General features: G+C 37.2%; 1 protein-coding gene across 1 annotated transcript in view; it reads left to right on the top strand.

Moving 5' to 3' along the window:
• LOC110286947 (fibronectin type III domain containing protein 3C1) overlaps positions 1 to 15,343 on the top strand; it is a 61,846-nt gene that overhangs the window by 31,561 nt on the left and 14,942 nt on the right. Inside the window, exons 5-17 of the mRNA XM_021153632.1 lie at positions 2,900 to 2,976; positions 4,552 to 4,822; positions 6,011 to 6,715; positions 7,569 to 7,624; positions 7,906 to 8,045; positions 9,507 to 9,566; positions 9,964 to 10,102; positions 10,638 to 10,691; positions 11,405 to 11,526; positions 11,613 to 11,787; positions 12,983 to 13,069; positions 14,245 to 14,383; positions 15,002 to 15,073. Coding sequence (XP_021009291.1) covers positions 2,900 to 2,976; positions 4,552 to 4,822; positions 6,011 to 6,715; positions 7,569 to 7,624; positions 7,906 to 8,045; positions 9,507 to 9,566; positions 9,964 to 10,102; positions 10,638 to 10,691; positions 11,405 to 11,526; positions 11,613 to 11,787; positions 12,983 to 13,069; positions 14,245 to 14,383; positions 15,002 to 15,073 — 2,097 coding nt within the window. The remainder of the gene's footprint in view (positions 1 to 2,899; positions 2,977 to 4,551; positions 4,823 to 6,010; positions 6,716 to 7,568; positions 7,625 to 7,905; positions 8,046 to 9,506; positions 9,567 to 9,963; positions 10,103 to 10,637; positions 10,692 to 11,404; positions 11,527 to 11,612; positions 11,788 to 12,982; positions 13,070 to 14,244; positions 14,384 to 15,001; positions 15,074 to 15,343) is intronic.

Below are 15,343 nucleotides of genomic sequence, written 5' to 3'. Positions count from 1 at the left end.
CTGAGGCATGTCTCAGCTAGGCTGTCCCCAGAAAACAAAGACTCTTCCAACAGTTAGAGGTGAAACAGTTTTGCCCTGCATCACACCCATGTATTTAGGCAGGCTAAATTAACCTTGAAAGGAAATCTCTCAGAACAAGATTAACCACAAACTAGTTGTGAAGGAAAGGAATGGATTCCTGGTCCCAGAGAAGATTTTTTTTAAAAAATTAAAAACCTGGTTAATCCCTCCAGTTTTGAAAGGCAACAGCAAACACTGGGACAAAGAGAAGATGATGTGCAAGAGAAAGAACTGTCAGTACATGGGAATTCTATTCTGGACAAGCTACCAGTCATATCACATGTTGAAAATGACTCCTTAGCCTTACAGACTTATGGACTTTCCTCCTCTTTTCCCACTGCCTTCAATTTTGAATAAATAGCTTTGATCAGAGTTTTGCAGTTGCAAATAAGTAAGCCTTTCAATAAGGGATCAAAAGGAAATTCTTGATGACTTACATTACTTCAGAGGCATAGCTCAGAAGCCATTGGAGATCTCTGAAAACAACCCAAGCCTACTTGGCTGACTACCATAATCAGAAGACTGCAGGAAGGCCAAAAGAGGCAAGAAGGGTTGCTCTTCCAGGCCCCAGAATATTGTATCAGAAACAAAGGTAGGGAGCCAAAGGCACCAGGGTAAAACCTATTTATAAGACCAGAAAAGATGAAGTAAAGAGAGTAAAGTCTCTAGCTCCAGGGAATGACAGAGTTGGGTTGCTCTCAGCCCTGGCCAGAGAAGCTTCTTCCTGCAGAGCGTAGTTGTTAATGCAGAGACCCTGACCTTTACAAAATGCTCAGAATGAGCAACTGTGACTGTTTAGCAGTAGATGGAACATCTACATCAACACACACATATGCAAGAACACAGGCAGGCACGCACTCACCAAAAGTCTCTCAGGGATTATCTTGGAAATAGGTTCCAAAAGAACATAAGAGCCAGAGGATGGAGAGGAGTAGCACTGTGGAAGGCTGGCCTCTGAACGTGACATGGGTGTTGTTACACACCAACTCCTCATCTGTAGTTATTGCATAAGACTTCCATAGGATCAAAAGACTTCAACTCCAGCATGGAGAAAGTGTAGCTTCCATGCCCCACCCCATGCTGAAGAATAATGGCAGTTGGTGGCTATTGAGGGAAGGTCACTTCTTTTGTGAGAGGGCTTCCATTGGCAGATTGTTCATACCTCGGTGGGTAAACACAAACACACACACACACACACAAATGTACATACTAGTAGCTTATATTTTTAAAGTAGAGTATGAAAGACAAAATGAGAAATAGATTAGAAGGGTGAGAAGAGCTGGAAGGAGAGAATGGGAGGATATATGTGACCAAGATACAGTTTATGCATATGCGAAATTACAAAGAAAGAAAGAAAGAAAGAAAGAGAGAGAGAGAGAGAGAGAGAGAGAGAGAGAGAGAGAGAGAGAGNNAGGAAGGAAGGAAGGAAGGAAGGAAGGAAGGAAGGAAGGAAGGAAGGAAGGAAGGAAGGAAGGAAGGAAGGAAGGTGCAGATACACAGCAAGATAATATGCATAGAAAGTATCACCCCTTGAAAAGGAACGAGAGCTGTTGTAAAGGAAAGTTATTTAATCTCATCTCCTGCCATTTGCATGACTAAGGCAGAGCTAGTAAGCATCTCACTATTTTGTTAAGTAGAAAATTTCATAGTTTTTCCTTCTTGAGACTGACCCTTGGGAAGAAGGTTCATTGGATAGTATACTAAGATGTTAAGAGGTCTTCTTGCTCTTGGAAAAGACCCAAGTTTAGTTCCTAGCACTCACAAGGCAGCCCACAACCATCTGTAACTCCAATTCCAGTGGACCCAACACTCTTTTCTGGTATATAATGTTTACCATGATCTCACACAAATTACCATTCCAGGACCTTAGAAACTCATGTATTCTTTGAAATAAGTACTAATTTTAATAATTTCAAATAATCCAAAGAACAATGGCATATACCTATCTGTACTGTAGTAACTTTGAGCTGCTATGTGGCAATATCAAGAATATGTGATATAAAAGTGTTGTGGTGCCTAAGTCCTTCTTATAATACATCATTTTCTAAAATCTTTTAGCTTTATCTGTTTTCTGAAGATGTGTTTATTTTTATTTTATGTGTATGATTGTTTTGTATGTATGTATGTATGACTTGGTGTCATGTGAAGGCCAAAAGAGAGCATCAAATGCCCTGGAACTGGAGTTGACAAATCATTGTGAGCCACTATGTGGGAGCTAAGAATCGAACCCAGGTCCTCAGGAAGATCAGCCAGTGCTCTCAACCCCTGACCCATCCCTCTAGGCTCCCCTTTCACTTTTTAAATTATTTCTTGAAGATTACAATATAATTGTATAATTTCCCCCTTCCCTTTTCTCTTTCCAGACTATTCCATATACCCCTCCTTGCTCTCTTGCAAATTCGTGTCCTCTTTTTTCATGAATTGTTCTTACATACATATATATGTATGTGTTCACTTTAATATTATGGAAGGAAGACCTAATGTAAAAAATTCCTTTCATTTTTATTAGGTAATATAATTCCAAGAAATAATTTTATGACACAAAGTAAAACATTAGGCAATATAAGCATGCTAAGTGAGAGAACACCACCAAAAAGCTGAAATTTTATCTCACTTACAGTGAACTTGCCAGTAGATTTTATTTTACCCAGGACTTATTGGATCCCTTGGTTATATTCCATTGGTTGAAATGAAGTTTCAATGATTTCATCTATACTTTGGCAATAGGCTTTGTGTATATGCAGTGATATTCTTTCAAAATGGCCTTTTTAAAGCTCAATGCTAGTTAACTGGATTTCTGTAGTGGGATTTGCTTAAAATTCATTAATAATTTTCTCAGGTCCTGCAGATGTACCTCTGATAGCACCAACTGGCAATTTGCCACCAATATACCTTCCTCCTGGTTACATGTCTCAGGTATGCTAATGTGGTTTTTCTTTTTGTGGTTAGCTCTTTATTATCATTTAATATTTTTTTTACTATGTCACCATATGATAATATATTTCCTGAAATATTTATCTACTTACTTTACTGTTATCATTTCTTTAAATTTTGCTTTTAACTAAACCTTTAAATGAAATTATTTCAAGTGACTGATTTTAACCAAACCTCCCTTAGACTACCCCATACATGATACCTAATTGCTTAGCAAATTTAGATAACTTAATAGTTATCTTCCATTGCTTTGTAGAGTGTGTTAATTCATCTTAAGTACCATTACAACACATACAGCAATGGCTTCTGATAATGTATAATCTTTAGTCCTTAAAAATAACATACTATTTTCAACCCAGTAGTATTTTATTCCTAAAGGTCTAAGGAAACTAATTTTTAAAATCCTCAAATATTTGTGGTGCTCTTAAAATGAGCAGGCAGATAACCCTCCTACAGATATTTTAAAAATGTTCAATGGCCTTGAAATTACAGTACTCCAGAAGATGTCTTGTTATCCTTCCTCCTAGCCTTTGTCTTCATGGCTTGTTTGGTTGTGTATATTGCATAGTATTGCAGATGTAGGTCAATATAAGGTACTTTAATCCAATACAGAATTGCTTGTAAGAAAATATCTAGTGAAAATGAGTGCACACACGCCTGTAGTCAGCAATTACATTTTAAAGAATTTACCAGACAGACATTTTTATAATTTTGTAATGGTATATTATTATAGCATATACATAATATTAATATATCCTATAAATAATATTCTTTGAATTGTTGTTTATAATCACAAGAAAGTTTGAAAACAACCCCAATGCCTATAAATGAGTGACTGTATGATATATGGAGATAATGGAGCACTAGAAAACTAGACCAAAAAAAAATTGAAAAAAAAATAGGCTGTGTAGTGGTGGCACTCACCTTTAATCCCAGCACTAGGAAAGTAGAGGCAGGCAGATCTCTGTGAGTTCCAGAACAGCCTGGTCTGCAGTAAGTTCAAAGACAGCCAGAGCTACATAGTGACACCCTATCTCAAAAAGGAGGTGGGGTGGGGCAAGGGCAGATAATAAACCAAACAGAATAGTTTTAAAGGGTATATTACTAAGTAAAAGTGAAAGTGCTGATTGGTAGAAATAAAGCTATCATGATATGAAAATAAGGAAAACAAGAAATTTGAGAAATGTTCATAAGAAATTAATAGTTTTCAGTTGGGAAGCCTTCAGAAAGTAAGGATTAGAAAGGACACTTTTAAATTATATATTACACATTAAGGTTTTGAAATGTGTCAGAAATTACCTCATTTTAAAAAGCTAGCCACAGCCAGGCATTCATCCTGGTACTCTGGAGGCAGATCTGTGTGTCTGAAGTCAGCCTGGTTGACATAGAGTTCTAGAGACTTGATACCAATGGGGCAGGGGCGGGGAATGATCTTACCTTCTTGATTATTGGTCATGAATCTTTAGATTTCTAAATTAACAGCATGTGATATAACTCTAAAACATAATGATTTCTATGGATGTTAATAGATACCTATAATTCTGTCTCCTCTTTTAGGTGGTGGAAGAAAATGGAATTCAAAAAATTGTCATTGTACCTCAGACACTTGACTACCATGTGCCCATGACTGCTCCTGTGCAACAGCCCTTTGTAGCAGCACCATTGCTCACATACCCACAGACCCCTCAACTTCTCTATTCTCCAGTTCAAGGGGAAATCCCAGTACCTTCTTACATACAAGAACCACAGCAGATCCCGCCACTACCACTTCTACCCCCACTGCCACTGCTCCCACCAGCAGCAACATTTCTATTCCAGGAACATCTTGGTAGTCTATACTTTTCTTCTATTGAGATTTTATTTTTATTTGTGTAAAGTGATGGCCTGAGTGTATGTCTGTACACCATGTGTGTAGAGTGCCTGTGGAGAACAGAAAGAAAGAGGGCATCAGATCCTCTGCAAATGAATTTACCTACAGTTGTTAGCTGCCATGTGGATGCTTGAAATTGAACCCAGATCCTCCGGAAGAGTACCCAGAGTTCTTAACCACTGAGCAACTTCTCCAACCCCAGCATATACTTTTTGTAAATGCAAAGAAAGCATTGTCATTGATTTGAGATAAAAAGAGAGTTAAGCCATGGAAGTAGACAAGAGAGTATCTGGAACTGAGAAGATGATCAGTTAGTACAGTGCTTTGCCTAGAATACACAGAGCCCTGAGTTTTGTTAACACATAAAACCAGATATGGTGGCAGATGCTTATGTCAGCATTCTGGATGTGGAAGCATGAGGATTCAAAAGGCCATCCACAAGAGAAAGAGGAGGAAGAGGAGGAGGAGGGGGAAGGGTAGAAGGAGGGGGAGGGAAAAGAAATAGGAGGGTAAGGGGGTAAATATGGACAAGTGCATGATATACTTCTATGAAAATGTTTTGTGAAACACATCACTACTTACAATGAATATGTGCCAGTGTAAAAAGAAATGTTTACAAAAGTGGAAAATAAGAAGTATTTTCAGTTCGTTAAAAGTAAACAGACTTGGGCAGCTATTGAAGTAGAAAAAAGGGAGACGATAGAAATATTTCCATGAATGATTGAATATCATATATATATATATATATATATATATATATATATATATATATATAATGGCTGATAATAGTTGGTAGGAAAATGTTTATAATGGATAAAGTTTATGACCTACATAAAATACTAATCTTGACTATTAATGCTATCTATTGGAAATATAAAAGCCAATGGAGGATGTCATCACATCCATAAGAGCTTAAGATTTTAAATTAAAGCCACTATCTATAAAAATACTGTATTTTCTCATTTTTACGTACCTATCAGTATATCCTAAACACATATACATAAATAATGAATGTTTATATTGAAGGAAAGTAAGAAAACTTTTAAAGTAAACCAAGATTTATCAGTGTTCTTTGGATAGTTAGCTAAAAGAACTTGAAAGAATATGATTACTACTGAACATTATCACATTTATTATCTCTCTTAGAAACCTATCCTCAAGGAAGAGTGAATCATAACCAATTTGATGAGAGGACTGTAAAGATTGGAGAATATTCAAAGAAGAAGATAAGAGATCGCCAACTTGGTGAACACAAGATCAACTCCACTTTTAGTGACACCACTTTGCTTCTCAACAAAGACATTGACATGCCTGCTCTTCCTGATAGTCTCTGTCCTTACACTGTGGATACTGCTCCAGGCACCAACACTGATAACAGTACTTCAGACACTTACTCTCTTAATACTGTCTTAAATACTTGCACTATTGACAGTGCTCCAAGAAACATGGCTGACAATATTTCAGACACTAACACTACTGACACAATCACTAGTTCTTCTGCTCATACCCCAAGCATTTCTACCTCAAATGCTACTTTTTGCTCTGACAACAGTAAAAATATTACAGACTCTTCTATAAGTACTCACAATCAAGTCACCTATGATGAAACTCACGAACCACCAGATGCTAAGAGTACTCCAAGCTGTACTTCCCAAAGTGCTAGCAACCCTTCTGTCTCTGAAAATGCTCATAACCCCTCCTCGATAAATGATGGCCTCAGACCTTCTGATGCTTCCAGCATTTCTGAAAACGATCATGAAGAGACAGAGGCTAACATGGGAGCTGGAGACAATAAGCAGATGTTAGGTGAAAACCAAAAGAAGAGTCAGTCGTCAAATCCATCACTGAAAGGTAAACACAGGAACCCCATTCTGTTGCCATGAAGGTACAAGCCAAATAATTTGGACTCACAGTGCATTTTAAATAAATTTCTACTATACATAATTACCTATTTATATGTGTATGTGAACGAGGGAGATCAGAGCGAAACTTATGGGAGTTTGATTTCTCCTTTCAAAGATGCAGGTCCTGGGTACAAACTCAGGGTATAGTGTTTGGTAGAAAGTACATGTACGCTCCAGGTCAACTTGCCAGCCAATTCAAAATATTACAGTGCCATTCTCCGTTTTTATTTCCCCTTTACATCCATTTTTTCTAATTTATTTTAATGTATTATTAATTAACAAATAACATGTATAAACTTATAAAATGCAATGAGACATTTTGACACATTTATATATGGAATATATAAATATAATGTGGAATTACAACATGAGCTAACTAACATCCATCATCTCACTTAGCGACTAGGATTCTTTTATTTTTCCTTTTCTTATCTTTTTTTTTTGTTCAAGCATATGAAAATGTATGTCCACTGTATTGAAATATACCTTATAATGACTAAGTAATCCTGCTGTTCAATAACTCCCAAAACCTATTCCTTCTATATGAATTTTATTTCCTTTGATCAGCAGTTCCAACCTGCTCCTATTCCAAGATTATTGTGTTTCTTTCAACTTTTCTAAATTCAACATACAAGTGAGATCATGACATTTAAAACTTATGTTCCCTGGGTTCTGATTCAAAATCTAAATTGGGTCATACTAGATTTCATAGTGATGATATACTTGTAGTGTGATCTATCTCTTTTCTCTTGTTTTGGACAATGTATTATTTTATCTGAGTTTTTTTTTCTTACTTTTAGAACACAATACAGAGGACAGAACACAACCAGGTTGTTTCGACATTGAAAAACCTGTGGTATGTAACAAAAGTGAAGATTCCATGCTCTTCCATCTTTTCCATCTAAACCCTCTAAAATCATTGCTATTTTTAGAGCATTTACTGTGTTGATATTTTCATACTCTTCTGCAGCAATGCAATAAGATCCAGTGTGGCATCATTAAAGATAGGAGTGGTGGCTAATTAATCATACTATTTAAGCACCTACTATGAGAACTGGAACTAGTATCAAACAAATAAAGAAATAAAAGTACAGATTATGATATTTAAGTATACTGCTTGCATTTTCTTCATTTTAGGTTTCTAATATTCAAACCCGATCTGCTACTGTTTCATGGACTCGAAAGAGTAATGAAAAATATGATATTAATTCTTCTATGACATATGAATTGGCACTGTCCAGCAATGGTAAAAATGGACCCTATAAAAACATTTATACGTAAGTGTTTTTAATTATCTTGCATTATTTAATTCAAGCATACAATATAAACATATGGTCCCTGTGCCCCAACTTGCACCTAGGCTGAATTCCTCATTTTCTCCTAAATTCTTTTTGACAGGAGTAGGTATCTAGTAGTAACTTACCAAGCCAATCCACATAGCTTATTAAAATCATGGTATGTATTCAAACATCTACTCATCAGCCAGGCAGTGGTGGTAATCACCTTTAATGCTAGCACTCAGGAGATAGAGGCAGGGTGATCTCTAAGTTAAAGGCCAGCCTGGACTACAGAGTGAGGGCTACTGTCTTGAAAAACCTAGATAGATAGAAGGATGGATGAATGGATTGATACAATTTTATTTTGATAATTTTTCTTCTTATTCAGAGACTTAATATGAAAATGTAAATTTATGTAAAGTTTTATTTCTTTGATAATTAATACTTAAAGTTGTGCGATCTAATAATCTTAGCCAACAATCTTCTATGCTGTGTAGCACGGATGGCAATATGCAAAATTGGCTTGCATGGAAATCTTTCTCTGGTATGTCATGTATTTTATGAGCACCACTCCCTTAAAAAGATAAACAAGTTAGCTCTCAGCATTGGAAGGAGACAGAGGGAGAAGAGGAGGAGCTACTTCAGTAGGAGGAGACTGCCTATTTGCTTCCACCTCTGATTACCCTTTGCTCAAAAGCAAAGTAGCCTTTGATTAAAAGTATCAATAGCTTCCATTTTAGAGCTTTCTTTTTAGGATCTAGAGCTAGAAGGAATTCCATGCTCTTTGCTCAGGAAGACATAGCTGTGGCAATATAATCCCTCTGTTCATGTGACAGACAGAATCTCACCCAGAAAGTCCCTCTTAAACTGAATGAGTGAATTGTGTGAGACATGCTGTTCTTCAAAGCATTTGGTATCTACACATTTTGAATAAGCTACTTAAAACCAAAACTATACTATTTTGGTTAAATATATACAGTACTAAAATGCAAATTGGATACTTTGAATGACTATGGTATAAATATATACTGAATGAAGAGACAAGACAAACTCAGAACTTCTTGGTGGCTGCTTTTCTGATGACTATTTTGTTCAGCTCCTTCAGCTTCCTCTTGGTGCAGGTGTGCATATGAGTAGTAGAGTGGATTTGCAGATGTGTATCCCCACCCTCTGAACTTGAGCCTTAGAGACCTAGAGCAGCTCTGTGGTGTGTCCACTAGATGGTAAAAACCACATACCTCCCAGATCATACCATCCCCCCAAAACTTGATATGCTCCTCAATGGAGGCTGCAGCCTTCTAAGAACATTATTTTGCTCTCATATAAAGTGGTTTAAAGTGATTGAAACTTTCAGAAGAATACGGGTTCTTTATAAGTTATTCATTAATTATGGGGCTAAAACAGTGTACTTTGCTTTTAAATGTGTGTGAGATCCCATATAAACAAAGTTTATCTTCACAGTGGTGATGGCATTACTGTGGTCCTACATGATCTACAACCATGCATGGTCTACTTTTTAAGGTAAGGACTCTGTCCCACACAACCAATCACCAGCCTGTAGCTAGCAGAGACTTCTTAATCTATATAGGTTTAGTACTTAGAATTGCTATAGGGAGTCTATCAATTTGCTGGCAAAGTGTCCTCGAATACTCATATAAACAACCATAGTTTAAACTCATGAGGCTGGAAAAGAAAAAGGAAAAAAAATGATGAAAATAGAAGTCAGGTGACTAGTTTGAGGGAATCAGGGAGCATGGGAAGCGAACAAAAGAGTTTTATGGGGAGGTAGGATGGTCATATATGAGGATGCCATAATGAAAGATGTTACTGTGTATACTCAACATGTGCTAAGAATATGTCTAGAAATACAAACTTGTAACTTGGGACCTGAATGCACCAATTTCTGTTCCCCTTTCAGAGTAACAACCATAAGAAATGTAGAACAGAGAAGTGTGTCTGAAGTGGTTAGCTTCACAACACCAGGCTGTGAACCAGACCCTCCTCTTGCACCCACATTGATCAGCAGAACCAAGAACAGCCTGAGTTTACAATGGAAAGTAAGGATTTGACTGACAAAAGAATTTCAATCTGATTTTCAAACACTATCCTGTTTCCTGAATTTTAACCATAAATGATGCATGTTTCATCTAAGTTATTTCTCCATCACATCTCTTCACAATAATCTTTCCGCTCAGTCTAAGAGATCATGCCAAGTGACTTGAGAAATATCAATATACTTTGGATCATTAATAACAAGCTAACTGCCCATTTCTAGCACTCATGTTTTGGTGTCGGTCATCCCAGTTACCAATAACACCATGTCTCTGGTTCCTTAGGTGTCCATTTTAACTTCCTTCCTTTTATGCAGTCTGGAAACATGAGATATACAGTCGGGCTGTGTCGTGGAGACTGGAAAATGTGTGTTTTAAACTTAAATCCGAACTGCAATAAAAACAAATATCCCTACACAAATTTTTGCAATACAAATTCACCATTCTTTAAATGCATAAGCGCATGCACATGGTGTGGGTAGGTTATATATGGGCTATATAAAAATAAACCATCATAATTTTATCTTTCTAATGTTTTCAGGCTTCCTATGATAATGGATCAAAAATAAGCAGCTTTCTTTTGGAATGGGATGAGGTATGCTCATTTATTATTAATAAGAGATTTTTTCATATAATATAATCTGATTAATGTTTCCTTTCTTCCAACTCCAGATCCCTGCACCCCAACCCACCCCTATTCAAATCCACCCTTTCTTTTTCTCTTCAGAAAACACAGAAGAAAATCATAATACAATAAGATATGATTACAAACAAAGAAACCTGAATAGGACAAAACAAACAAATGAAAAGAGAAAAGAGCCAAAGAAAAAGCACAGGGAACACATGTAGACACAGAGACACAACACTTTCATACACACCAAAGGCTCATAAAGACACAAACCCAGAAAACATGATATATAAGCAAAAGACCTATAGGGATTTTTATAATGACAGGCAACACAAATTGTGTCACAAAAACACAAACACACACACACACAATAAATAAATAACTTCAGAATTACAATTGAGTTCACTCTGTGTTTGTTAACCACTGCTGGGTATAGGGTCTGCCCTCAACTGTGGTTTATACACCCAGTGAGACTCCATTGTTGGAAACTCACTTTTTTGCACACGGTTAACACTCTGGGTTATGGTCCAGTGCCCTTGCACAGGGCTGGGATCCCATCTTGCTTAGACCTGGTACAAAGGAATTTTTTTAAATCACCTGATTGGGAATGGTTAATGCTATGGTGAGCGTGTGTTAAGTGTGGCATTTTTCAATGTTAATATTTTGTGTGCATTGTCTAGGGTAAAGGTGAAGACTTCAAAAGTTGTTACAGTGGACGCCTGAAACAGCACAAGCTCTTTAAACTGAGCCCTTCGACAAAGTATTCCTTCAGATTAGCTGCCAAAAATGACTTTGGCTGCAGGTACACTGAATTATTTGCACCACTGGAAAATCTACACTGCCATCAGATCCTGACATTAATGCTTTCATTTCAACTTATTCTTTTAGCAATTTCAGTGAAACAGCAGTCTTCTATACATCAGGAAAGACCCCTCCAGCACCACTGCCACCTAAGTTGAAAGAAGCAGGAATCTACAGTTTGTCTCTAGAGTGGTGTGCCCCAGCAAACCCAAACCCAAATGACACTCTTACTTATGTGCTAGAGATGGAGGAAGCAAAATCTGTAAGTCTCCTTTTTTTCTTTTTTTCTTTTTTTTACCATAAGCTTAACCTCATCTTTCAACAACTTTTTACTTTTTATACTTATTTATCATTTGAAAAAAAAATCAGCCTTGCTTGAGTCCCTGTGTTCAGAATGGAAGCAATGCAGAGCTATTGTTGGGCAGGTCTGCATAGGCCTCCTTATCCCCAAACTAGCTTAATGTAAGAGCTCCAAGCTCTACCCAGTGTCTATACAAAGAACCCTGTTAGCATCTTAAACTCCAAGCCTGTTCTAGGTGACTTTCTGTGGCCACACATATTTTTAAGAACCTTCAAAGAAAATCTCAAGCTGTGTCCTCTCTTCATCTAGTTTCCTCATGAGGGTTAGCAACTACTTCATTCCTCTCTGACCTTCCAAATCTGTGTCAAAGAGATAGTCAATTTAAAAAGCAGCCATAGGGGTTGAAGTGATGGCTCAGAGGTCAAGAGCACTTCCAGAGATCCTGAATTCAATGCCCAGTAACCACATGGTGACTCACAACCATCTGTAATGGCATCCAATTCCCTCTTCTGGTGTGTCTGAAGACAATTATAGTGTACTCATATGAATAAAATAAATCTTTTTTTAAGAAGCAGCATAAGTTACTGTGTCCATATTTCCAAAATGTAAATCAAGCAGATAACATTGAGATAAGTTCAGGTTTGTAACTAATAGGTACTTACATCCATTTGTGCTATCTTATTACATCTTGAAAAAAAATAACTTTTGAAAAGAGAAATTATCTCCAAATTTTATTGAGAATAGATATTTCTCTCATACAAAACAACACACCTGCACCAGTTTGCCCTCCTCCACTATCCCACTCCTCCAACCTGCCCTCCCCCCTGATACACACACCCCTTTCCATCAGAAAAGGGCAGGCCTCCCAGGCATATCACCTGAACATGGCATATCAAATTACAATAAGAATAGGTACAAACACTCACATCAACCCTGGAGGAGGAACCCAACAAGAGGAAAAGGATCTCAAGAGCAGGCAAAAAGCCAGTCCCACTGTTAGGAATCTCACAGAACACCAAGCTAACTAACATCCTAACATAGATGCAGAGGACCTGATGAACCATTTTGAGGTTCAAAGCCATTCAGGTAGATAGAACATTGAAGCTACACCTTGAATCTAGTCTTTCTTCCTGAATTCATTGTCCTCCATTTTTAGGGATTAGGTTTTAAACCTAAATACAATGGAGAAGATCTCACCTGCACCATAAGAAATCTTCAAAGGAACACTATGTACAAGTTTCGGGTATGTGGCATGATTTATTTTTATTAGATATTTTCTTAATTTACATTTCAAATGCTATCCTGAAAGTCCCCTATACCCTCCCCCCGCCATGCTCCCCTACCCACCCACTCCCACTTCTTGGTGTTGGCATTCCCCTGTACTGGGGCATATAAAGTTGGCAAGTCCTAGGGGCCTCACTTCCCAATGATGACTAGGCCATCTTCTGCTACATATGCAGCTAGATACACGAGCTCTAGGGGTACTGGTTAGTTCATATTCTTGAACCACCTATAAGGTTGCAGACTCCTTCAGCTCCTTGGGTACTTTCTCTAGCTCCCCCATTGGGGGCCCTGTGTTCCATCCTATAGATGACTGTGAGCATGCACTTCTGTATTTGCCAGGCACTGGCATAGCCTCACAAGAGACAGCTATATCAGGGTCCTGTCAGCAAAATCTTGCTGGCATATGTAATAGTGTCTGAAATTGGTGGCTGATTATGGGATGGATCCTCAGGTGGGGTAGTCTTTGGATGGTCCATCCTTTTGACTTAGCTCCAAACTTTGTCTCTGTAAATCCTTCCATGGGTATTTTATTCCCTATTCTAAGGAGGAATGAAGTATCCACATGTTGGTCTTCCTTCTTCTTGATTTTCTGTGTTTGGCAAATTGTATCTTGGGTATTCTAAGTTTCTGGGCTAATATCCACTTATCAGTGAGTGCATATCAAGTGACTTCTTTTGTGATTGGGTTGCTTCACTTGGGATGATATCCTCCAGATATATCCATTTGCCCAAGAATTTCATAAATTCATTGTTTTTAATAGCTGAGTAGTACTCCATTGTGTAAATGTACCACCTCCATTGCTGGGATTGCAACCTTATACAACCAATCTGGAAGTCAGTCTGGTGGTAGCACATAGTACTACTAGAAGATCCAATACCTCTCCTGGGCATGCTCCACTATGTTCATAGCAGCCTTATTTATAATAGCCAGGAGCTGGAAAAAACCCAGATGTCCCTCAACAGAGGAATGGATACAGAATATGTGGCATGATTTGTAAGGTGGTATTATTTCTTGAAATGAAAATTTACTTGGCATTTGATTCTTTGAAATTCTCATGCAGCTGACTCTCTACATATTACTAAACTGCACATTAATTTTCGGTGATCAACAAAATATTCTCTTTCACTCAAACAGATTTTTGCCTACAATCTGGAAGGAAGGAGCAACCCCAGTGGAGAAGTAAAATATACTACTCGTCCAGCTAGGCCTGGATGCCCTAATAAACCATATGTAGTGGGAACGATCCATGCACACCAAGTGACAATTGGATGGGGTAAATAAGGCTTCTCTGTTGAAACTTTCCCCTCCCTATACAAGTATTTACTGCTCAGAAGAAATCTGCCTGCAATTTCACTAAGCAAAATATTCTCATTTGCATGTGAACCATTCTGCCTTATAAATGAGTTTAATGGTAAACCCTATTATTTTTTTCTATTTCTTATTGCTGTCTTAACTACTCACAAATGAACAAATTGTGGAACTTCATATGGATCTGTGAATAAGCTTCTTCCAAGTAAAATGTATTTACAGCCAACATAAGGCCCATAGTTAGAAGTTTGTGTGAAAGATGAATGTCAGCTTGGCCAGAAGTTATATTTACAAAAATTTATTACCTATAAACTAGGTAAATGATAATTATTCCATGTATACTTATTTAGTCTCTTCATAAAAAGTTTGAAATGCTATCTAAATGCTTGATGGCTGATATCACATGTATATAGCTTGTATTATGTTTAGAGAATATTAGTATAGAGATGTTAATATAACATTGTGACACAATTATATTTTTCTGTGAAAAGTATAATTTATGAGATAAACTTTTAGTGGAAACTTGTGTTTTACAAAAACACACTTAAAAAAAGAATCACTTAAAATTTATTTCTTCTTATAGACTTACCCAAAGACAATGGTGGAATGAACATTTCAAGTTACAGCCTAGAAGTTTGTGAAAATTCAGATGGTGGTAAGGGAACACAACTTTTAAAAGATTTTATTATGAAATAGTCTTACACTCATCTAGAAATTATTTAAAAATTCTATAGAGTTCCTCTGTAAAACTTGCACTGGGCTTCACCAGTAGCAGTGTCTCGTGTACACATAGGATCATTGCCAGAACCAGAAAATCTTGATAACCTATAAACCAAACGCTAGAACACACTGGACTCCTTTGGATGTTTTTTAAATTTTTTATTGGGTATTTTCCTCATTTACATTTCCAATGCTATCCCAAAAG

This window comes from Mus caroli, chromosome X, assembly GCF_900094665.2.
Source record: "Mus caroli chromosome X, CAROLI_EIJ_v1.1, whole genome shotgun sequence".
Lineage (NCBI taxonomy): Eukaryota > Metazoa > Chordata > Mammalia > Rodentia > Muridae > Mus > Mus caroli.
Note: the sequence above shows the minus strand (reverse complement) of the source record. Positions and strands in the feature narration are given on the sequence as shown.